Raw genomic sequence first — 26,665 nt, forward strand, 5'->3', positions numbered from 1 at the left:
ACTACACCAGCATGACTAGTATCTATGTGGACCCTACTACAGTTTAACCAGCTCAGCTATAGACTACACCAGCATGACTAGTATCTATGTGGACCCTACTACAGTTTAACCAGCTCAGCTATAGACTACACCAGCATGACTAGTATCTATGTGGACCCTACTACAGTTTAACCAGCTCAGCTATAGACTACACCAGCATGACTAGTATCTATGTGGACCCTACTACAGTTTAACCAGCTCAGCTATAGACTACACCAGCATGACTAGTATCTATGTGGACCCTACTACAGTTTAACCAGCTCAGCTATAGACTACACCAGCATGACTAGTATCTATGTGGACCCTACTACAGTTTAACCAGCTCAGCTATAGACTACACCAGCATGACTAGTATCTATGTGGACCCTACTACAGTTTAACCAGCTCAGCTATAGACTACACCAGCGTGACTAGTATCTATGTGGACCCTACTACAGTTTAACCAGCTCAGCTATAGACTACACCGGCATGACTAGTATCTATGTGGACCCTACTACAGTTTAACCAGCTCAGCTATAGACTACACCGGCATGACTAGTATCTATGTGGACCCTACTACAGTTTAACCAGCTCAGCTATAGACTACACCAGCGTGACTAGTATCTATGTGGACCCTACTACAGTTTAACCAGCTCAGCTATAGACTACACCAGCATGACTGGTATCTATGTGGACCCTACTACAGTTTAACCAGCTCAGCTATAGACTACACCAGCATGACTAGTATCTATGTGGACCCTACTACAGTTTAACCAGCTCAGCTATAGACTACACCAGCATGACTAGTATCTATGTGGACCCTACTACAGTTTAACCAGCTCAGCTATAGACTACACCAGCATGACTAGTATCTATGTGGACCCTACTACAGTTTAACCAGCTCGGCTATAGACTACACCAGCAGGACTAGTATCTATGTGGACCCTACTACAGTTTAACCAGCTCGGCTATAGACTACACCAGCACGACTAGTATCTATGTGGACCCTACTACAGTTTAACCAGCTCAGCTATAGACTACACCAGCACGACTAGTATCTATGTGGACCCTACTACAGTTTAACCAGCTCAGCTATAGACTACACCAGCGTGACTAGTATCTATGTGGACCCTACTACAGTTTAACCAGCTCAGCTATAGACTACACCAGCGTGACTAGTATCTATGTGGACCCTACTACAGTTTAACCAGCTCAGCTATAGACTACACCAGCGTGACTAGTATCTATGTGGACCCTACTACAGTTTAACCAGCTCAGCTATAGACTACACCAGCGTGACTAGTATCTATGTGGACACTACTACAGTTTAACCAGCTCAGCTATAGACTAGACCAGCGTGACTAGTATCTATGTGGACCCTACTACAGTTTAACCAGCTCAGCTATAGACTACACCAGCATGACTAGTATCTATGTGGACCCTACTACAGTTTAACCAGCTCAGCTATAGACTACACCAGCATGACTAGTATCTATGTGGACCCTACTACAGTTTAACCAGCTCAGCTATAGACTACACCAGCATGACTAGTATCTATGTGGACCCTACTACAGTTTAACCAGCTCAGCTATAGACTACACCAGCATGACTAGTATCTATGTGGACCCTACTACAGTTTAACCAGCTCAGCAGTACCAGTGAGCATAAACCCAGGATAGAGGGGCTGAGTGAATGTGGTCTGGACTCTGTGGAGGAGGGTCATTGTGTCAGAGACACTGTAGAAGGACAGAGTACCTGCCTTGTGATCCAGGTACACTCCTACTCTGGAGGACTGAGGGCCTGATACTTTAGTCACAACATTATTGTGTCTGAAATAATAACCACCTCTACAGCACTGTAAACTCCAGGACTTGTTATTGTATCCAAATATATTATCTCTCCCTGTTCTGCTGATGTCTTTATATGAGACTGCTGTATAAACATTACCAGTCCACTCCACCTCCCAGTAACAGCGTCCAGACAGACCCTCTCTACACAGAACCTGGAATATGTTGGTGAATCTGTCTGGATGGTCAGGATATGGTTGGTCTTGGTCTGTATAGGTCACCTTTCTGTTCCCTTCAGACAGAGAGAGGAGTGTGTTTGCTGTGTTTGGGTCCAGTGTGAGCTGACAGGAATCTGGGAGAAGAGCAGAGACCAATGAGGGGAGTCAGAACAATAAGTTAAGTCAGATACTGTATCTACCCTGTCTTTGATTAGAGCACAGCAGAGATCAAATCAGAGAAATATGAGGAGTCAGATAGATACCCAGTCTTTGATTAGATCTACTATTGCTATATATTTCTAGAGGGATTGTTAGGAGTGGCAGTAAAAAGAGACTGTTAGTTACTTCACAATAAAGAGACTCACATTGTAACAACTGTTCTCTGGTCTTGGGCTCTGGAGGCAGAACAACCTCCACTATATTCACTACAGACACACAAACACATTGACAGAGAGAGGGAATGTTATCATCATACCATATTCCACATGTATATGACTAGTAGGGAACTTTCAATGGTCTAAAGTTGATGTTCTGATTGTTTTCAACACACCTGTAGTGGAGATCTTGGTCCATTCTCCTTTAAGGAAGTCTTCTAGTTTCTCTCTCAGTTCAGACACAGTCTTACTCACATCTCTAAAGTACTGAAGAGGACGGACAACGATGCTGGGTAAGTCTGAAGATACACTGATACTGGAGAGAGACTGATAACTCTGGAGAGAGAGAGAGACAGAGAGAGACAGAGAGAGACAGAGAGAGACAGAGACACAGAGAGAGAGAGAGAGAGACAGAGACAGACAGAGACAGAGAGAGGGACAGAGGGACAGAGAGAAAGACACCGAGAGAGGGGGACACAGAGACAGAGAGACACAGAGGGACACAGAGGGCCAGAGAGAGAGATGGACAGAGAGAGAGAGGGGGGGACAGAGAGAGAGAGAGAGGGGGACAGAGAGAGAGAGAGGGGGACAGAGAGAGAGAGAGGGGGACAGAGAGAGAGAGAGGGGGACAGAGAGAGAGAGAGGGACACAGAGAGAGAGAGAGGGGGACAGAGAGAGAGAGGGGGGGACAGAGAGAGAGAGGGGGGGACAGAGAGAGAGAGGGGGGGACAGAGAGAGAGAGAGGGACAGAGAGAGAGAGAGGGACAGAGAGAGAGAGAGGGACAGAGAGGGACAGAGAGAGAGAGAGGGACAGAGAGGGACAGAGAGAGAGAGAGGGACAGAGAGAGAGGGACAGAGAGAGAGAGAGGGACAGAGAGAGAGAGAGGGACAGAGAGAGAGAGAGGGACAGAGAGAGAGAGAGGGGGACAGAGAGAGAGAGAGAGAGGGGGACAGAGAGAGAGAGAGAGAGAGAGAGGGACAGAGAGAGAGAGGGGGACAGAGAGAGAGAGAGAGAGAGAGAGGGGGACAGAGAGAGAGAGAGAGGGACGGAGAGAGAGAGGGACAGACAGAGAGAGAGAGGGAGAGAGAGGGACAGAGAGAGAGAGGGGGACAGAGAGAGAGAGGGGGACAGAGAGAGAGAGAGAGAGACAGAGAGAGAGGACAGAGAGAGAGAGAGAGAGGGACAGAGAGAGAGAGGGACAGAGAGAGAGAGGGACAGAGAGAGAGAAGGACAGAGAGAGAGAGGGACAGAGAGAGAGAGGGACAGAGAGAGAGAGGGACAGAGAGAGAGAGGGACAGAGAGAGAGAGGGACAGAGAGAGAGAGGGACAGAGAGAGAGAGGGACAGAGAGAGAGAGAGGGACAGAGAGAGAGAGAGAGAGGGACAGAGAGAGAGAGAGAGAGGGACAGAGAGAGAGAGAGAGAGGGGACAGAGAGAGAGAGAGAGAGAGGGGGACAGAGAGAGAGAGAGAGGGACGGAGAGAGAGACAGAGAGAGAGAGAGGGACAGAGAGAGAGAGAGGGACAGAGAGAGAGAGAAGGGACAGAGAGAGAGAGAGGGACAGAGAGAGAGAGAGGGACAGAGAGAGAGAGAGAGAGGGACAGACAGAGAGAGGAGAGAGAGAGAGAGAGGGAGAGAGAGAGGGACAGACAGAGAGGGACAGAGAGAGAGAGGGACAGAGAGAGAGAGGGACAGAGAGAGAGAGGGACAGAGAGAGAGAGAGAGAGGGACAGAGAGAGAGAGAGAGAGGGACAGAGAGAGAGAGAGAGAGGGGGGGACAGAGAGAGAGAGAGAGGGACGGAGAGAGAGACAGAGAGAGAGAGAGGGACAGAGAGAGAGAGAGGGACAGAGAGAGAGAGAGGGACAGAGAGAGAGAGAGGGACAGAGAGAGAGAGAGAGAGGGACAGACAGAGAGAGAGAGAGAGAGAGAGAGGGAGAGAGAGAGGGACAGACAGAGAGAGAGAGGGAGAGAGAGGGACAGAGAGAGAGAGGGACAGAGAGAGAGAGGGACAGAGAGAGAGAGGGACAGAGAGAGAGAGGGACAGAGAGAGAGAGAAGGACAGAGAGAGAGAGAGGACAGAGAGAGAGAAGGACAGAGAGAGAGAAGGACAGAGAGAGAGAAGGACAGAGAGAGAGAGGGACACAGAGAGAGAGGGACACAGAGAGAGAGGGACACAGAGAGAGAGGGACACAGAGAGAGAGGGACAGAGAGAGAGAGGGACAGAGAGAGGAGAGGGACAGAGAGGACAACATAATGATTGAGATTAATAGTTTCACATGAAGTTAATTTCATATCACATGTAACAAGACAGTTTAGTTACCTGGAGGAAATGGATGTGATCCTCTGTGTGTGAGAGCTGCTCCAGCTCAGTGCTTCTCTTCCTCAGCTCAGCTATCTCCTGCTTCAGTTGCTCCAGGACTCCTTCAGCTTCACTCACTTGATCCTTCTCTTGGGCTCTGATCAGCTCCTTCACCTCAGAGCTCCTTCTCTCAATGGAGCGGATCAGCTCAGTAAAGATCTGATCACTGTCCTCCACTGCTGCCTGTGCAGAGCGCTGTTAAGAGAGAGAGAGAGAGAGAGAGAGACAGAGAGAGAGAGAGACAGAGAGAGGGACAGAGAGAGACAGGAGTGAGAGAGAGCGAGAGGGACAGAGTGAGAGAGAGAGAGAGGGACCAGAGTGAGAGAGCGAGAGAGGGACAGAGTGAGAGAGAGAGAGAGAGACAGCCGTACAGACAGGCCCCTCCTCTCCAGCCGTACAGACAGCCCCTCCTCTCCAGCCCCTCCTCTCCAGCCGTACAGACAGCCCCTCCTCTCCAGCCGTACAGACAGCCCCTCCTCTCCAGCCGTACAGACAGCCCCTCCTCTCCAGCCGTACAGACAGCCCCCCTGAGCCCCCATACCTCCTGAAACATCTCCACACTGTTGATCATTTTGGAAAACTCTTAACTCAACCCTAAGGTGTCAACAGTACTGTACAAACAGAAATGTGCATCCTGTAGCTCTAACTCTAAAAAGTTCTGGGGACATTGTAAAGTCCTTGGAGAATAAGAGCACCTCCTCCCAGCTGCCCACTGCTCTGAGGATAGGGAAAACTCTGTCACCACTCACCACTGATAAACCCACTATAATGGAGAATTTCAATAAGCATTTCTCCATGGCTGGGCCATGCTTTCCACCTGGCTACCCCAACTCTGGTCAACAGCTCTGCACCCCCCACAGCAACTTGCCCAAACCTCCCCAGCTTCTCCTTCACCCAAATTCCAGATAGCTGATGTTCTGAAAGAGCTGCAAAACCTGGGACCCCTACAAATCAGCTGGGGCTAGACAACCTGGACCCCTACAACTCAGCTGGACTAGACAACCTGGACCCCTACAAATCAGCTGGGCTAGACAACCTGGACCCCTACAAATCAGCTGGACTAGACAATCTGGACCCCTACAACTCAGCTGGACTAGACAACCTGGACCCCTACAAATCAGCTGGACTAGACAACCTGGACCCCTACAACTCAGCTGGACTAGACAACCTGGACCCCTACAACTCAGCTGGACTAGACCAATCTGGACCCCTACAACTCAGCTGGACTAGACAATCTGGGACCCCTACAACTCAAACTCAGTTGGACTAGACAACCTGGACCCCTACAACTCAGCTGGACTAGACAACCTGGACCCCTACAAATCAGCTGGACTAGACAATCTGGACCCCTACAACTCAGTTGGACTAGACAACCTGGACCCCTACAAATCAGCTGGACTAGACAACCTGGACCCCTACAACTCAGCTGGACTAGACAACCTGGACCCCTACAACTCAGCTGGACTAGACAACCTGGACCCCTACAACTCAGCTGGACTAGACAACCTGGACCCCTACAAATCAGCTGGACTAGACAATCTGGGACCCCTACAACTCAGCTGGACTAGACAACCTGGACCCCTACAAATCAGCTGGACTAGACAACCTGGACCCCTACAAATCAGCTGGACTAGACAATCTGGACCCCTACAAATCAGCTGGACTAGACAACCTGGACCCCTACAAATCAGCTGGACTAGACAACCTGGACCCCTACAAATCAGCTGGACTAGACAATCTGGACCCCTACAACTCAGCCAGCTGGACTAGACAATCTGGACCCCTACAACTCAGCTGGGACTAGACAACCTGAACCCCTACAACTCAGTTGGACTAGACAACCTGGACCCCTACAAATCAGCTGGACTAGACAACCTGGACCCCTACAAATCAGCTGGACTAGACAACCTGGACCCCTACAAATCAGCTGGACTAGACAATCTGGACCCCTACAAATCAGCTGGACTAGACAACCTGGACCCCTACAAATCAGCTGGACTAGACAACCTGGACCCCTACAACTCAGCTGGACTAGACAATCTGGACCCTCTCTTTCTAAACATATCACCACCATTGTTGCAACCCCTATTACTAGTCTGTTCAACCTCTCTTTCGTATCGTCTGAGATCTCCAAACATTGGAAAGGTGCCGCGGTCATCCCCCTCTTCAAAGGGGGAGACACTCTAGACCCAAACTGTTATAGACCTATATCAATCCTACCCTGCCTTTCTAAGGTCTTCAAAAGCAAAGATAACAAACAGCAGCTTACCGACCATTTCCAATCCCACCCGTACCTTCTCTGCTATGCAATCTGGTTTCAGAGCTGGTCATGGGTGCACCTCAGCCATGCTTCATCTTGGCCAGGTCGCAGTTGTAAATGAGAACTTGTTCTCAACTGGCCTACCTGGTTAAATAAAGGACTTGTTCTCAACTGGCCCTACCTGGTTAAATAAAGGACTTGTTCTCAACTGGCCCACCTGGTTAAATAAAGGACTTGTTCTCAACTGGCTAAGTACTATACATAGGTTTTATTTAAAAAATAACAATAGAACCTATTTAGTACTATAATGGTATTTACTAACATAATATTATTACTATAATAGTTTCTAAAGGGGTTCTAGGCTACCCTACCCTAGAATTAGGGTTCAGGATTAAAACAGGTTAATACGTAGGGTTAGAGTTTCTGTACAGCACTTTGTGACATCTGCTGATGTAAAAAGGTCTTTATAAATACATTAGATTGATTGTTAGGTTCAGGGTATTTAAAGAGATAAACTGTATGGGTTTATATCTCTCTTGCTCCTCCCTGTGGTCTTCTGTGGGAACTACATACCTCATTCACCACACTTGATAGGCTCATAATCTGAGGTAGCAACTGAGTCAGAGCTACAAATCAATGATCTCCACCTATCCATTAGGTTTACAACTCAGTGAACCTGCGCAGCATTCTCTCTATTTGATGTCTACGAACCAACAGATTTCAACACATATCATATTACCCAGCAGCCATTTAGAAACAAATAAAAAAGGATAGTTAATATTAAGTTACCTGAGGTAAACCTACAAGGATAGTTAATAATAAGTTACCTGAGGTAAACCTACAAGGTTAGTTAATAATAAGTTACCTGAGGTAAACCTACAAGGTTAACGCGGGCTGGAAGAGAATTACTTCAAAACCACAGCAAACAGCTGGGACATATAGTAATATTATATATATATAATATTATATCACTGGGCTCCTCTGTGCTAACAAACCCTGTGTACCACCCCTCCCCTGTTTAACCTTGAATTTCGTTCAGAAAAACACTTCCACATTTAGCCAGACGAACCAACTCTTTACGGATCTGTTCGCTGGTAATAAACGGAGGCAGATTAGACACCACTACTCTTGTCGAAATCAGCACCAACACAACCCCTCACATAAATCATACTGGTAACTAGCCGGGTAACAAGACTCACCTTTTACATTACCACAACCACCGCCTTGTTCATTCTGGATACAGAGTGTATATGTTCCTCTCCCACCTGTTCACCGACCAGGATCAATAATTCCTCCACACCATTCTCCACAACGCACCTGAAGAGACAGCGTTTCTTCTCCACTCGGTTGAGGACATCAAACTACCCTACTCCCTCCTCAACTCTAACCGATAAACAGCGGAAACCGATAAACAAACCCTCCCACCATGACAAAATACATTTGGAAAATAGGCAAAAGAATAGCTGCACTTTTTACGAACGACAAAACCTCACGTTACCAACTTCTTCTTCTTCTATGGTATAATGGCGGTCCTCAAACCAACGTTAAAGGAGCGTGGCGCCTCCTACTGTGCTGGGGTGTGTTCAATCACGGTTTACACCATTTCTAAATCCTCCTACCTAACTCAGTACTTCTGAGAAAATAAAAAAGATCCCTACTAACTTCTAATAGACCCTCCCCCATCCCCCAAATCCCTTCCAACCCCCCATCCAACCCCATCCAACCTCAATGACCCTACACTTCAATCTTTCCCTCTCTTCAACATCCTTACAACAATATAACAACACATGCTCCACCGTTTCATTGACAATACCCTCCAGACACAAACCATTCACATGCTGCCAACCAGATGGAAGGACCAGTTCAATGTACAATGTCCTAAACACAATCGAGGAAACACCACCTCTTCCTTCCTAATCTGACCTTTGAACCTTGGTCCACCGACCTTTCTTTGGAGGGCATATAAATGCCGTCCCTTGTGCTCAGAGTCCCATCTCTTCTGCCACACATCTATCAAAATGTCTCTGATCTCACATTTGTCCTCACCTCTACCCAGTGGAACATTAATATATATTATATCTTGTTTTAAAGTTATTTTAGCTAACTAGTCTACAATTTCATTCCATTCCACACCTGAATGTGCTGGGACCCGGCAGAATCTCACTACTAGACCCATTCTCTCAATTCTCCATAATAACATTAATATCTCCAATAGTAGGTCACTCCTAATAGATTTACCAGATGATAAACTATTCAATACAGACAGAGAATCTGAGGATACTATAATTCTAACAGGTTGTACGTCCTCCACCCACTGGAGGACAACTATTATCACCAACAGTTCAACTGAGTACACTGACAGTTCATCTGTTAGTCTTCTACATATCTGCACATCACATTCAGGAAGGTAAACACCTGCTCCTGTGGGCCCACTATCTGGGCCCTTGGATCCATCTGTGAAAAGAGGTAAAAAAAGCATAACAACTTCTACCAATGTAATTGTCAACCAGTTTCCCTTTATCACTGACTTCTGACCCAATCTTTCCTTTTGTCTACCAAGGTTAGCTCAACAACAGGATCTGGGAGTAAACATGGAGGAACATCCCCTATCACCACAGAAAGGGCCAACCTCCAACTCCCTGAAACTACTCTCATCAGCAAGCTTTCCAACTGTCCAACCAAAACCACTGCCTTGTCTACTAGTATATTCCCAACAGTCATCTAGAACAGTAGCAGTGGGATGCTCAACCTCACAGCCTTTCAACCCAATAAGCTAATGACAATTTATTACGTCGTATATCCAAAGGCATCTCACCTGCCTCAACTGGACTATAATATAAATACATGATATTATGGGATACAAAATGGGAAAAGGGGAAATTATGATAATACTAAAAAACACCCTTCTAACTAACCCTACACTCATTAAAACCCACTACCCCATTCCACTACTTTGACCCTATCTGCTCCTGCACCAGGCCAACTAACCCTACACTCATTAAAACCCACTACCCCATTCCACTACTTTGACCCTATCTGCTCCTGCACCAGGCCAACTAACCCTACACTCATTAAAACCCCACTACCCCATTCCACTACTTTGACCCTATCTGCTCCTGCACCAGGCCAACTAACCCTACACTCATTAAAAACCCACTACCCCATTCCACTACTTTGACCCTATCTGCTCCTGCACCAGGCCAACTAACCCTACACTCATTAAAACCCACTACCCCATTCCACTACTTTGACCCTATCTGCTCCTGCACCAGGCCAACTAACCCTACACTCATTAAAACCCACTACCCCATTCCACTACTTTGACCCTATCTGCTCCTGCACCAGGCCAACTAACCCTACACTCATTAAAACCCACTACCCCATTCCACTACTTTGACCCTATCTGCTCCTGCACCAGGCCAACTAACCCTACACTCATTAAAACCCACTACCCCATTCCACTACTTTGACCCTATCTGCTCCTGCACCAGACCAACTAACCCTACACTCATTAAAACCCACTACCCCATTCCACTACTTTGACCCTATCTGCTCCTGCACCAGGCCAACTAACCCTACACTCATTAAAACCCACTACCCCATTCCACTACTTTGACCCTATCTGCTCCTGCACCAGGCCAACTAACCCTACACTCATTAAAACCCACTACCCCATTCCACTACTTTGACCCTATCTGCTCCTGCACCAGGCCAACGACCTGGGAGGACGGGACACCACCACTCAACACACCCTGGAACTCTTCTGAAGTCAAATCTAGTATGACCAAATACTTCTCTGCAGCTGCCACCAAAACATATTTTTTTTCAGTGATTTACATTCCATTTCTGCGGTACAGTTGATAACCATTTGCTATGAACACTAAGAAGCCAACCTTACTGAAGCATATATCACTGGTTGGCCCATCCCTCTGTGCTATCACAGATCTACTACTCACAGGGATCCTCTCAGGACCCCTCAGCCTTGACCCATCCTCCTCTACTTTCTTCACTGCCTCAGCAGTGACAACCTGTTCCCAACAGTGGGGTCAGTGGGATTGGATAGGGGCCCCTCTACCTCTCTCTCTCTCTCTCTCTCTGACTGGAGGAGACAGGTGAAATGGTGTGTCTCCTCTGGTCAACAATACTCACCTTGAGAGACTCCACAGCCTGTTGGAGCTCCTTCAGCTCCTTCTCTCTCTCCTGGAATCTCTGCTGGACCTTCTGCTGACTCATCCCCAGCTGCCTCTGTGGAGAATCACTCTTCAATGAGCTATCAAGCTTTATTAGTCCAGTAGATCAATAGTATAGTAATGTGACATAGGGCCCATAGAGAGGAAGGTCTAAATAATGGATGGTCCATTTACTAAATGATATTTATTTGTTGCTATGTGAATGATTATAGTTTTTATGGTAGGACTACATGTATCAACGGGTTGAGACTGAACTTTGGACTCATAAAAGGGTATTCAGAATGATAATAGTGTTTGACATTATAAAATGGTGATACATTTAGAGAATCTGGGTTGACATATCAATATACTCAAGGTTTGTGTTCATATTTGTTCTGCTGAGGATCCATTTCATTTCAATGATCTCATATTCAAACAGCCTTAGTTCCTACTGTATCTTTAATTCTTTGTTTATCAGACAGTCACCAACAAGTTGTTCTGGTCTTACCTGTTTCTCAGTCCTCTCTGCTGCAGCTGACACTGTATCATGGCCTTTATGTTCATCCATTGTACACTGATAACAGATACACTGCTGATCGGTACGACAGTAAACCTCCAGCAGTTTGTCATGATGAGAGCAGATCTTCTCCTGTAGTTGTGCGGTGGCTTTGACCAGCTTGTGCTTCTTCAAAGCAGGAGATTCGTAGTGAGATTGGAGGTGAGTCTCACAGTAAGAGGCCAGACACACCAGACAGGACATGAGGGCTTTCTGCTTTCTGGTCCCAGTGCAGAAATCACACGCCACATCTCTAGGTCCAGCATAGCACAGAGCAGGAGGGGGAGCAGCCTGGAGTCCTGTCTTCTTCAGTTTCTCCACCACCTCAGCCAACATGTTATTTTTACTCAGCGTAGGCCTCGGACTGAAGGTCTCTCTGCACTGAGGACAGCTATAGACCCCTTTCAGAACATCCTGATCCCAGCAGCCCTCAATACAGCTCCTACAGTAACTGTGTCCACAGGGGATGGTGACTGGTTCCTTCAGTAGATCCAGACAGACAGAACAACAGAACTGGTCCTGGTCCAGCAGAACTCCCTGTTGAGCCATTTGGACGGTTGTTCACTCTCACACAGACAGACGACACAGAGACTCAGATCAGTTTCGTTTCCTCAGAAGAGAGTTTGTGAAGGGGGAGGGATTTCCTGGTTCTGCCAGAGGGGTGGGGTTAGAGGGAGGGAGGGGTTAGAGGGAGGGAGGAAGAGAGAGAGGAACTGCATGCAACATCAAGAGGGAGACAAATAGTCTTGTTCCTTGGTTAGAGCCCTTAACATGGAATAAATGAAATAATGAATCTTAAAATGTGAGTTATTAGAATATAAAGGGTAACCGTTTCTATGAAGTACATATTAGAATTATTTTAATGACCTTTATAATGCCTTATAATACACTTATGTGTTCTAATAAGCAATAAGGCCTGAGGAGGTGTGGTATATGTAAGGATTGCGGACCTGGTGGCAGTGAAGTCAGACGCAGGAGAGCAGAGATAGGTAATAGCCGGAGCAGTTTAATACAAAACGAACCTACATGGGTACAAAACCCGATGCGCACCAGTAACAGAGTACAAGCACTTACAAACAAACAATTCCACACAAGGACATGGGGGGAACAGAGGGTTAAATACACAACAATTCATGATGGAAATGGAAACCAGATGTGTAAGAAAACAAGACAAAACAAATGGAAAATGAAAAAGTGGATCGACAATGACTAGAAGACCGGTGACGCCGACCGCCGAACAAGGAGAGGAAATGACTTCGGTGGAAGTGGTGACAGTATATGGCTAATATACAGTACCACGGCTAAGTGCTGTTTTTAGGCACGACGCAAAGCGGATTGAGAATTATGTAACACTTTCAAAAATACAATCAAATAAAAATGTTATTGGTCACATACACATATTTAGTAGATGTTATTGTGGGTGTAGTGAAATGCTTGTGTTCCTGGTTCCAACAGTGCAGTAGTATCTAACAATACACCCTAATCTAAATGTCACAGGTGTCGTAGGGTTTAGACCAAGACGCAGTGGGAAAATGTACACTCATCTTCTTTTATTAAAGGACAAAGAACAGGCCAGTAAGGCACAAAGCTATACACAGCAACAATCTGCCACAAAACCCCATGACAAAACAAACTCCTAATTATAGGACCTTCAATCAGAGGCAACGATAACCAGCTGCCTCCAATTGAAGGTCCAACCCCAATTAACTAAACATAGAACTACAATAGACAAGACAGAACATAGAAATACACTAACATTGAACATAGACTAACAAACCCCGGACCACATAAACCAAACACCCCTCTACCTAAATACATAGCCCGAACCACATAAACCAAACACCCCTCTACCTAAATTCATAGCCCGAACCACATAAACCAAACACCCCTCTACCTAAATACATAGCCCGAACCACATAAACCAAACACCCCTCTACCTAAATACATAGCCCGAACCACATAAACCAAACACCCCTCTACCTAAATACATAGCCCGAACCACATAAACCAAACGCCCCTCTACCTAAATACAAAGCCCGGACCACATAAACCAAACGCCCCTCTACCTAAATACATAGCCCGGACCACATAAACCAAACGCCCCTCTACCTAAATACATAGCCCGGACCACATAAACCAAACGCCCCTCTACCTAAATACATAGCCCGGACCACATAAACCAAACGCCCCTCTACCTAAATACATAGCCCGGACCACATAAACCAAACGCCCCTCTACCTAAATACATAGCCCGGACCACATAAACCAAACGCCCCTCTACCTAAATACATAGCCCGGACCACATAAACCAATCGCCCCTCTACCTAAATACATAGCCCGGACCACATAAACCAATCGCCCCTCTACCTAAATACATAGCCCGGACCACATAAACCAAACGCCCCTCTACCTAAATACATAGCCCGGACCACATAAACCAAACGCCCCTCTACCTAAATACATAGCCCGGACCACATAAACCAAACGCCCCTCTACCTAAATACATAGCCCGGACCACATAAACCAAACGCCCCTCTACCTAAATACATAGCCCGGACCACATAAACCAAACGCCCCTCTACCTAAATACACAGCCCGGACCACATAAACCAATCGCCCCTCTCCCTAAATACACAGCCCGGACCACATAAACCAATCGCCCCTCTCCCTAAATACACAGCCCGGACCACATAAACCAAACGCCCCTCTCCCTAAATACACAGCCCGGACCACATAAACCAAACGCCCCTCTCCCTAAATACACAGCCCGGACCACATAAACCAAACGCCCCTCTCCCTAAATACACAGCCCGGACCACATAAACCAAACGCCCCTCTCCCTAAATACACAGCCCGGACCACATAAACCAAACGCCCCTCTCCCTAAATACACAGCCCGGACCACATAAACCAAACGCCCCTCTCCCTAAATACACAGCCCGGACCACATAAACCAAACGCCCCTCTCCCTAAATACATAGCCCGGACCACATAAACCAAACGCCCCTCTCCCTAAATACATAGCCCGGACCACATAAACCAAACGCCCCTCTCCCTAAATACATAGCCCGGACCACATAAACCAAACGCCCCTCTACCTAAATACATAGCCCGGACCACATAAACCAAACGCCCCTCTACCTAAATACATAGCCCGGACCACATAAACCAAACGCCCCTCTACCTAAATACATAGCCCGGACCACATAAACCAAACGCCCCTCTACCTAAATACATAGCCCGGACCACATAAACCAAACGCCCCTCTACCTAAATACATAGACCGGACCACATAAACCAAACGCCCCTCTACCTAAATACATAGCCCGGACCACATAAACCAAACGCCCCTCTACCTAAATACATAGCCCGGACCACATAAACCAAACGCCCCTCTCCCTAAATACATAGCCCGGACCACATAAACCAAACGCCCCTCTCCCTAAATACATAGCCCGGACCACATAAACCAAACGCCCCTCTCCCTAAATACATAGCCCGGACCACATAAACCAAACGCCCCTCTACCTAAATACATAGCCCGGACCACATAAACCAAACGCCCCTCTACCTAAATACATAGCCCGGACCACATAAACCAAACGCCCCTCTACCTAAATACATAGCCCGGACCACATAAACCAAACGCCCCTCTACCTAAATACATAGCCCGGACCACATAAACCAAACGCCCCTCTACCTAAATACATAGCCCGGACCACATAAACCAAACGCCCCTCTACCTAAATACATAGCCCGGACCACATAAACCAATCGCCCCTCTACCTAAATACATAGCCCGGACCACATAAACCAATCGCCCCTCTACCTAAATACATAGCCCGGACCACATAAACCAAACGCCCCTCTACCTAAATACATAGCCCGGACCACATAAACCAAACGCCCCTCTACCTAAATACATAGCCCGGACCACATAAACCAAACGCCCCTCTACCTAAATACATAGCCCGGACCACATAAACCAAACGCCCCTCTACCTAAATACATAGCCCGGACCACATAAACCAAACGCCCCTCTACCTAAATACACAGCCCGGACCACATAAACCAATCGCCCCTCTCCCTAAATACACAGCCCGGACCACATAAACCAATCGCCCCTCTCCCTAAATACACAGCCCGGACCACATAAACCAAACGCCCCTCTCCCTAAATACACAGCCCGGACCACATAAACCAAACGCCCCTCTCCCTAAATACACAGCCCGGACCACATAAACCAAACGCCCCTCTCCCTAAATACACAGCCCGGACCACATAAACCAAACGCCCCTCTCCCTAAATACACAGCCCGGACCACATAAACCAAACGCCCCTCTCCCTAAATACACAGCCCGGACCACATAAACCAAACGCCCCTCTCCCTAAATACATAGCCCGGACCACATAAACCAAACGCCCCTCTCCCTAAATACATAGCCCGGACCACATAAACCAAACGCCCCTCTACCTAAATACATAGCCCGGACCACATAAACCAAACGCCCCTCTACCTAAATACATAGCCCGGACCACATAAACCAAACGCCCCTCTACCTAAATACATAGCCCGGACCACATAAACCAAACGCCCCTCTACCTAAATACATAGCCCGGACCACATAAACCAAACGCCCCTCTACCTAAATACATAGACCGGACCACATAAACCAAACGCCCCTCTACCTAAATACATAGCCCGGACCACATAAACCAAACGCCCCTCTACCTAAATACATAGCCCGGACCACATAAACCAAACGCCCCTCTCCCTAAATACATAGCCCGGACCACATAAACCAAACGCCCCTCTCCCTAAATACATAGCCCGGACCACATAAACCAAACGCCCCTCTCCCTAAATACATAGCCCGGACCACATAAACCAAACGCCCCTCTACCTAAATACATAGCCCGGACCACATAAACCAAACGCCCCTCTACCTAAATACATAGCCCGGACCACATAAACCAAACGCCCCTCTACCTAAATACATAGCCCGGACCACATAAACCAAACGCCCCTCTACCTAAATACATAGCCCGGACCACATAAACCAAACGCCCCTCTACCTAAATACATAGCCCGGACCACATAAACCAAACGCCCCTCTACCTAAATACATAGCCCGGACCACATAAACCAAACGCCCCTCTACCTAAATACATAGCCCGGACCACATAAACCAAACGCCCCTCTACCTAAATACATAGCCCGGACCACATAAACCAAACGCCCCTCTACCTAAATACATAGCCCGGACCACATAAACCAATCGCCCCTCTACCTAAATACATAGCCCGGACCACATAAACCAAACGCCCCTCTCCCTAAATACACAGCCCGGACCACATAAACCAAACGCCCCTCTCCCTAAATACACAGCCCGGACCACATAAACCAAACGCCCCTCTCCCTAAATACACAGCCCGGACCACATAAACCAAACGCCCCTCTCCCTAAATACATAGCCCGGACCACATAAACCAAACGCCCCTCTCCCTAAATACATAGCCCGGACCACATAAACCAAACGCCCCTCTACCTAAATACATAGCCCGGACCACATAAACCAAACGCCCCTCTACCTAAATACATAGCCCGGACCACATAAACCAAACGCCCCTCTACCTAAATACATAGCCCGGACCACATAAACCAAACGCCCCTCTACCTAAATACATAGCCCGGACCACATAAACCAAACGCCCCTCTACCTAAATACATAGACCGGACCACATAAACCAAACGCCCCTCTACCTAAATACATAGCCCGGACCACATAAACCAAACGCCCCTCTACCTAAATACATAGCCCGGACCACATAAACCAAACGCCCCTCTCCCTAAATACATAGCCCGGACCACATAAACCAAACGCCCCTCTCCCTAAATACATAGCCCGGACCACATAAACCAAACGCCCCTCTCCCTAAATACATAGCCCGGACCACATAAACCAAACGCCCCTCTACCTAAATACATAGCCCGGACCACATAAACCAAACGCCCCTCTACCTAAATACATAGCCCGGACCACATAAACCAAACGCCCCTCTACCTAAATACATAGCCCGGACCACATAAACCAAACGCCCCTCTACCTAAATACATAGCCCGGACCACATAAACCAAACGCCCCTCTACCTAAATACATAGCCCGGACCACATAAACCAAACGCCCCTCTACCTAAATACATAGCCCGGACCACATAAACCAAACGCCCCTCTACCTAAATACATAGCCCGGACCACATAAACCAAACGCCCCTCTACCTAAATACATAGCCCGGACCACATAAACCAAACGCCCCTCTACCTAAATACATAGCCCGGACCACATAAACCAATCGCCCCTCTACCTAAATACATAGCCCGGACCACATAAACCAAACGCCCCTCTACCTAAATACATAGCCCGGACCACATAAACCAAACGCCCCTCTACCTAAATACATAGCCCGGACCACATAAACCAAACGCCCCTCTACCTAAATACATAGCCCGGACCACATAAACCAAACGCCCCTCTACCTAAATACATAGCCCGGACCACATAAACCAAACGCCCCTCTACCTAAATACATAGCCCGGACCACATAAACCAAACGCCCCTCTACCTAAATACATAGCCCGGAGGTGAAATGAGGTGAGTAAGAGTTCACTCATTTTTTGAGGACTTCCGGAAATGAATGGTGGGATGTGAACGACGGTAGATGACACACCCCTTCAACACTATAAACAGACCGAACTCATCTTGTCTTTTATTATCTTCGGTTTCTGTGAGGGGAAAAAATGCATGGCTGCTCGCTGAAACTAATCGTCGGATTACTGTCGATTTCTAGAAAATGTTTTACCTAATTATTTCGATCAATGGTGAGCTCACCCCGTGATGTGATTAATTATACATAGTAATTGCAATTAGCTAATTCATATTGTAGTTTACGTCAGCCGAGAGTTAGAAAATATGACTGCTTGTGTTGGGTCAATCTTTCTTCAGTTAGCGCTACGACAAATGTAGCCTACATTTTTTCCGGTTAGGATGATTGTGTTGTGATATATATATATATATTTCTGTGAATATCTGAACCATTTGCATCCAAAAATAAACTGCTCACATTCAGGAGATAAACTTTGTAAGGACTGTGTGTGTTTTGTGTAAATAGTTTCTGAAAAAAGTGTGTCCAGCTTAAACGCTGATTGTTGCGTCATTGTAAACTGTCCGTTCTAAACGAGTGTTCTAAATGAGTGTTCTAAAATAGTGTTCTAAATGAGGGTTCTAAAGAGCGTTCTAAATGAGCGTTCTAAATGAGTGTTCTAAATTAGCGTTCTAAATGAGGGTTCTAAATGAGGGTTCTAAATCTGCGTTCTTAATGAGCGTTCTAAATGAGCGTTCTAAATGAGCGTTCTAAAGAGCGTTCTAAAGAGCGTTCTAAAGGAGCGTTCTAAAGGAGGGTTCTAAATGAGGGTTCTAAAGGAGGGTTCTAAAGGAGTGTTCTAATTGAGCGTTGTAAAGAGCGTTCTAAAGAGCGTTCTAAATGAGCGTTGTAAATGAGGGTTCTAAAAGAGTGTTGTAAATGAGGGTTCTAAAAGAGTGTTGTAAATGAGCGTTTTAAATGAGCGTTCTAAATGAGTGTTCTAAATGAGGGTTCTAAATGAGCGTTGTAAATGAGTGTTCTAAAAGAGTGTTAGGCTATATAGTGCACTATGTTTGACCAAGGTCCACAGTTAATTGTAGTGCACAATTTAGTGTTCTAATCACACGGCGCTTCAGGGACCACTGTAGAACGATCACACCCCGTGTGACAGGCAGACAGGTTAGGGTTAGGAGGTGTTACTGAACAGACAGACAGACAGACAGACAGACAGACAGACAGGTTAGGGTTAGGAGGTGTCAATAGACAGACAGACAGACAGGTTAGGAGGTGTCACTAGACAGAGAGACAGACAGAGAGACAGACAGACAGACAGACAGACATGTTAGGGTTAGGAGCGTTACTGAACAGACAGACAGACAGGTTAGAGTTAGGTGTTACTAGACAGACAGACAGGTTAGAGTTAGGATGTGTTACTAGACAGACAGACAGACAGACAGGTTAGGGTTAGGAGGTGTTACTGTACAGACAGACAGACAGACAGACAGACAGGTTAGAGTTAGGAGGTGTTACTGAACAGACAGACAGACAGACAGGTTAGGAGGTGTTACTATAAAGACAGACAGACAGACAGACAGACAGACAGACAGACAGACAGACAGACAGACAGGTTAGAGTTAGGAGGTGTTAATGTACAGACAGACAGGTTAGGGTTAGGAGGTGTTACTGAAAAGACAGACAGACAGACAGGTTAGGGTTAGGAGGTGTTACTGAACAGACAGACAGACAGACAGACAGGTTGGGAGGTGTTACTATACAGACAGACAGACAGACAGGTTAGGGTTAGGAGGTGTTACTGAACAGACAGACAGACAGACAGACAGGTTAGGTTTAGGAGGTGTTACTGTACAGACAGACAGACAGACAGACAGGTTAGGTTTAGGAGGTGTTACTGTACAGACAGACAGACAGGGTGTACACCGTTTGTTTATCCTCTCTGGGCTAGGTGGCCCAACTCAATGAGGTACAGCAAGAAGGAATTACATAGTCGTTTTTCTGAGACTTTATTGAAAAGCTATGTTCAAACTGGTCAGAAAATCGGCTATGTTTTACTTCTCAGAAATTGCACTATGTTTTATTTTTGGGTAACCATGGGTGAAATTTGAAAAACGGTTTAAAATACTTTTAAAGGCCATCACCACCCCCATGGCACCTGTTTCAGCACCCCACTACAGTCCCATGTCAGTGGGATAAAGAATGAGTGTTTTATGGATGTTTTAAGATTTGGTGGGGACGTGTCAGTAACATATGCACCTGGTTTTATTTTGGGTTACCAGGGGTGAAATTTGAAAAACTGTTTTAAATACTTATAAAAGGTATAGGGTCCTACATACCCACCCTTAGAGCACCATCCTGCGGGATCAACTCAATGGGTTACAGCAAGAAGGAATTATATAGCTTTTCAAAAAAGTCTCAGAAAAACGACTATGTTCAAACTGGTCAGAAAATCGGCTATGTTTTACTTCTCAGAAATTGCACTGTGTTTTATTTTTGGGTTACCAGGGGTGAAACATACTGAAGCACCATGTCAGTGGGGCATTGCATGAGTGATTTATTAGTGTTTTAATGATTTGGTGGAGCTGTGTCCACCTCTTGTTGGCCTGGTATTATTTTGAGGTCAAATGTGTTCAAAACGGTTTTAAATACTTTTAAAGGGTATACACATATCCCTTACATAATGTAATGTTTTGCTTTCGCTGTAAAGCCCTTTTGAAATCGGACAACGTGGTTCGATTCAGGAGAAGTCTATCTATAAAACGGTGTAAAATATTCCTATGTTTGAGAAACAGAAATTATTAGATTTGGTTATGAATATGGCGCTCTGGTTTTTCGCTGGATGTTGATCCCGAATATGGGATCAGCGCTTCAAGGGGTTTTAATATGCAGTAATCACTCAACACATCCAACATGTGTAACTGTTGTTGGGATGACTGAAATGGCCTTTTGACACAGGAGCCCATGGAGAAATACATCAAGAGGGAAACAAACTGTCACTATACTTAAACTAGTATTTCCTGTTGGGTAACAAACTGTCACTATACTTAAACTAGTCTTTCCTGTTGGGTAACAAACTGTCACTATACATAAACTAGTATTTCCTGTTGGGAAACAAACTGTCACTATACTTAAACTAGTCTTTCCTGTTGGGAAACAAACTGTCACTATACTTAAACTAGTCTTTCCTGTTGGGAAACAAACTGTCACTATACTTAAACTAGTCTTTCCTGTTGGTGATGAAGAAACACATCAGAGGCATAGTTTTAAAGTCAATATTTTAATGAACCCCTTGGAGTCGATTGATACCATACCAACGAGTTATGGTAGTAGGTGCCAGGTGCACCGGTTTGAGTGTGTCAAGAACTGCAACGCTGCTGGGTTTTCCCACATTCAACAGTTTCCCGTGTGTATCAAGGTTGGTCCACCACCCAAAGGACATCCAGCCTTGACACTTGACACAACTGTGGGAAGCATTTGAGTCAACATGGGCCAACATCCCTGTGGAATCTAGACACAAATTACATTTAGTGTTGTGAATATATTCATCAGTTCATCTAACAGATCAGTCAGGTAGAGCCACGCTCAGACTTGGGAAGGTCCGCTTGAAATGGAATTAACAGTTAATTCCTTGTATAAATGGCTGCCAACCTCTACTGTGAGGAGTCAGAGACATCTCAGACTTCCATGCATTTTGAATAGTTTCATAAGTCTCATAATAATTGTTTACACAATATAATGACCATTACAAAGAAACAACTGGGTCTCTAAGTACATATATTAAATATATAATATATGAAATAAATAATTTATAACACCTATTATTGTCTAACATGTAGTTACTTATTTTTCATTTTCTTTACAAATATTTACCTTTCATTTCCCATTGTCAGTGATAAGGCAGTACTCATCTCTATATTATGGGGCTGGTTGTGATAAGGCAGTACTCACCTCTATATTATGGGGCTGGTTGTGATAAGGCAGTACTCATCTCTATATTATGGGGCTGGTTGTGATAAGGCAGAACTCATCTCTATATTATGGGGCTGGTTGTGATAAGGCAGTACTCATCTCTATATTATGGGGCTGGTTGTGATAAGGCAGAACTCATCTCTATATTATGGGGCTGGTTGTGATAAGGCAGTACTCATCTCTATATTATGGGGCTGGTTGTGATAAGGCAGTACTCATCTCTATATTATGGGGCTGGTTGTGATAAGGCAGTACTCATCTCTATATTATGGGGCTGGTTGTGATAAGGCAGTACTCATCTCTATATTATGGGGCTGGTTGTGATAAGGCAGTACTCATCTCTATATTATGGGGCTGGTTGTGATAAGGCAGTACTCATCTCTATATTATGGGGCTGGTTGTGATAAGGCAGTACTCATCTCTACATTATGGGGCTGGTTGTGATAAGGCAGTACTGATCTCTACATTATGGGGCTGGTTGTGATAAGGTGCACTGTGGCTGCAGGATGTGTAGCTGCAGCTGTTCTTTACCTTCATGTTCTGCTGTGTAACCAAATGAAAAGTGCAGAGGGTAGTCTACCTGTGTATGTACTGCATCCAGGTGAAGAGGCTGGACCTCTAGAACATTGACCCAGTCCTCACGCTCCTCCTCAATCATCCAGGTGAAGAGGCTGGACCTCTAGAACATTGACCCAGTCCTCACGCTCCTCCTCAGTCATCCAGGTGAAGAGGCTGGAGTGGGACCTCTAGAACATTGACCCAGTCCTCACGCTCCTCCTCAGTCATCCAGGTGAAGAGGTTGGAGTGGGACCTCTAGAACATTGACCCAGTCCTCACGCTCCTCCTCAGTCATCCAGTTGAAGAGGCTGGACCTCTAGAACATTGACCCAGTCCTCACGCTCCTCCTCAGTCATCCAGGTGAAGAGGTTGGAGTGGGACCTCTAGAACATTGACCCAGTCCTCACGCTCCTCCTCAGTCATCCAGGTGAAGAGGCTGGAGTGGGACCTCTAGAACATTGACCCAGTCCTCACGCTCCTCCTCAGTCATCCAGGTGAAGAGGCTGGAGTGGGACCTCTAGAACATTGACCCAGTCCTCACGCTCCTCCTCAGTCATCCAGGTGAAGAGGCTGGAGTGGGACCGCTCAATATTTTCCGGATTGACTAACCTTCATGTCTTAAAGTAATGATGGACTGTCGTTTCTCTGCTTATTTGAGATGTTCTTGCCATAATGTGGACTTGGTCTTTTACCAAATAGGGCTATCTTCTGTATACCACCCCTTCCTTGTCACAACACAACTGATTGGCTCAAACGCATTAAATTCTAAAAGTTTACTTTTAAGAAAGCACACCTGTTAATTGAAATGCATTCCAGGTGACTACCTCATGAAGCTGGTTGAACACAGTCTATATATCCTGTTGTATATTTTATCATAGGGAACACAGTCTATATATCCTGTTGTATATTTTATTATAGGGAACACAGTCTATATATCCTGTTGTATAGTTTTATTATAGGGAACACAGTCTATATATCCTGTTGTATATTTTATCATAGGGAACACAGTCTATATATCCTGTTGTATATTTTATCATAGGGAACACAGTCTATATAATCCTGTTGTATATTTTATCATAGGGAACACAGTCTATATATCTTGTTGTATATTTTATCATAGGGAAACACAGTCTATATATTCCTGTTGTATATTTTATTATAGGGAACACAGTCTATATATCCTGTTGTATATTTTTATTATAGGGAACACAGTCTATATATCCTGTTGTATATTTTATCATAGGGAACACAGTCTATATATCCTGTTGTATATTTTATCATAGGGAACACAGTCTATATATCCTGTTGTATATTTTATCATAGGGAACACAGTCTATATATCCTGTTGTATATTTTATTATAGGGAACACAGTCTATATATCCTGTTGTATATTTTATTATAGGGGAACACAGTCTATATATCCTGTTGTATATTTTATTATAGGGAACACAGTCTATATATCCTGTTGTATATTTTATTATAGGGAACACAGTCTATATATCCTGTTGTATATTTTATTATAGGGAACACAGTCTATATGTCCTGTTGTATATTTTATTATAGGGAACACAGTCTATATATCCTGTTGTATATTTTATTATAGGGAACACAGTCTATATATCCTGTTGTATATTTTATTATAGGGAACACAGTCTATATATCCTGTTGTATATTTTATTATAGGGAACACAGTCTATATATCCTGTTGTATATTTTATTATAGGGAACACAGTCTATATATCCTGTTGTATATTTTATTATAGGGAACACAGTCTATATATCCTGTTGTATATTTTATTATAGGGAACACAGTCTATATATCCTGTTGTATATTTTATTATAGGGAACACAGTCTATATGTCCTGTTGTATATTTTATTATAGGGAACACAGTCTAATATATCCTGTTGTATATTTTTATTATAGGGAACACAGTCTATATATCCTGTTGTATATTTTATTATAGGGAACACAGTCCTATATATCCTGTTGTATATTTTATTATAGGGAACACAGTCTATATATCCGGTTGTATATTTTATTATAGGGAACACAGTCTATATATCCTGTTGTATATTTTATTATAGGGAACACAGTCTATATATCCTGTTGTATATTTTATTATAGGGAACACAGTCTATATATCCTGTTGTATATTTTATTATAGGGAACACAGTCTATATATCCTGTTGTATATTTTATTATAGGGAACACAGTCTATATATCCTGTTGTATATTTTATTATAGGGAACACAGTCTATATATCCTTGTTGTATATTTTATTATAGGGAACAGTCTATATATCCTGTTGTATATTTGACCATGTTCCCTATAATAAACTTTAACTGTCCTTTTACTAGAACCAATACTATTGACTGTGATTAATCCCTACCACATACATATTTATTTTGCTCCTTTGCACCCCATTATCTCTATGTCTACTTTGCACTTTCTTCCACTACAAATCTACCATTCCAGTGTTTTACTTGCTATATTGTATTTACTTCCCCACCATGGCCTATTTATTGCCTTTACCTCCCTTATTTCACTTCATTTGCTCACATTGTATATAGACTTATTTTTTTACTGTATTATTGACTGTATGTTTGTTTTACTCCATGTGTAACTCTGTGTTGTTGTATGTTGTCGAACTGCTTTGCTTTATCTTGGCCAGGTCGCAATTGTAAATGAGAACTTGTTCTCAACTTGCCCACCTGGTTAAATAAAGGACTTGTTCTCAACTGGCCTACCTGGTTAAATAAAGGACTTGTTCTCAACTTGCCCACCTGGTTAAATAAAGGTGAAATAAAAATAAATAAAACATGTGACCTTTTAGTGACAGACCAGTGTCTGTCTCTCTCTCTCTCTCTCTCTCTCTCTCTCTCTCTCTCTCTCTCTCTCTCTCTCTCTCTCTCTCTCTCTCTCTCTCTCTCTCTCTCTCTCTCTCTCTCTCTCTCTCTCTCTCTCTCTCTCTCTCTCTCTCTCTCTCTCTCTCTCTCTCTCTCTCTCTCTCTCTCTCATCACTTCTGGTTTAACACTGCCATCAAGTGGTGATTGTCCAAACTGCACCCCTGTTAAGCTATATAAAAAGCAAGAGAGATTGGGGAGAAAGACAGATCTGAGCAGAGAGAGCAGAGAGAGGGAGAGAGAGCAGAGAACAGAGGGGGAGAGAGAGCAGAGAGAGAGCAGAGAAAAGAGAGAGCAGCAGAGCAGAGAGCAGAGAGAGAGCAAAGAGCAGAGAGATAGAGTAGAGCAGAGAGCAGGCTGAGAGAGCAGAGAGAGAGCAGGCTGAGAAAGAGCAGGCTGAGAGAGCAGAGAGCATAGAGAGAGAGAGCAGCGAGAGTATATAGTGACCCTGCATCACAACACTCTGTTGCTATAGTGACCCTGCATCACAACACTCTGTTGCTATAGTGACCCTGCATCACAACACTCTGTTGCTATAGTGACCCTGCATCACAACACTCTGTTGCTATTGTGACCCTGCATCACAACACTCTGTTGCTATAGTGACCCTGCATCACAACACTCTGTTGCTATAGTGACCCTGCATCACAACACTCTGTTGCTATAGTGACCCTGCATCACAACACTCTGTTGCTATAGTGACCCTGCATCACAACACTCTGTTGTTATAGTGACCCTGCATCACAACACTCTGTTGCTATAGTGACCCTGCATCACAACACTCTGTTGCTATATTGACCCTGCATCACAACACTCTGTTGCTATAGTAACCC

General features: G+C 45.0%; 1 protein-coding gene across 1 annotated transcript; it reads right to left on the reverse strand.

The window, feature by feature from the left end:
• Positions 1–305: 305 nt before the first annotated feature.
• Positions 306–12,350, reverse strand: LOC145876018 (tripartite motif-containing protein 16). The gene is made up of 6 exons (XM_082971790.1): positions 11,694–12,350; positions 11,166–11,261; positions 4,718–4,951; positions 2,574–2,733; positions 2,389–2,448; positions 306–2,157 (listed from the first exon to the last, which is right to left on the reverse strand). The coding sequence occupies exons 1-6, from the start codon at positions 12,288–12,290 to the stop codon at positions 1,649–1,651; spliced, it is 1,656 nt and encodes a 551-aa protein (XP_082827916.1). The 5' UTR covers positions 12,291–12,350; the 3' UTR covers positions 306–1,648.
• Positions 12,351–26,665: the final 14,315 nt, after the last annotated feature.

This window comes from Salmo salar, unplaced genomic scaffold (assembly GCF_965601325.2).
Source record: "Salmo salar unplaced genomic scaffold, fSalSal1 ptg000424l, whole genome shotgun sequence".
Taxonomy (NCBI): Eukaryota; Metazoa; Chordata; class Actinopteri; order Salmoniformes; family Salmonidae; genus Salmo; species Salmo salar.

Coding starts and splice junctions, on each gene's coding strand:
- LOC145876018 (XM_082971790.1), bottom strand. CDS start 12,290: ATGGCTCAACAGGGAGTTCTGCTGGACCAGGACCAGTTCTGTTGTTCT. Junction 2,734..4,717: donor ATCACATCCATTTCCTCCAG/GTAACTAAACTG, acceptor CTCTCTCTCCAG/AGTTATCAGTCTCTCTCCAG. Junction 2,158..2,388: donor CAGAGAACAGTTGTTACAAT/GTGAGTCTCTTT, acceptor CTCTTCTCCCAG/ATTCCTGTCAGCTCACACTG.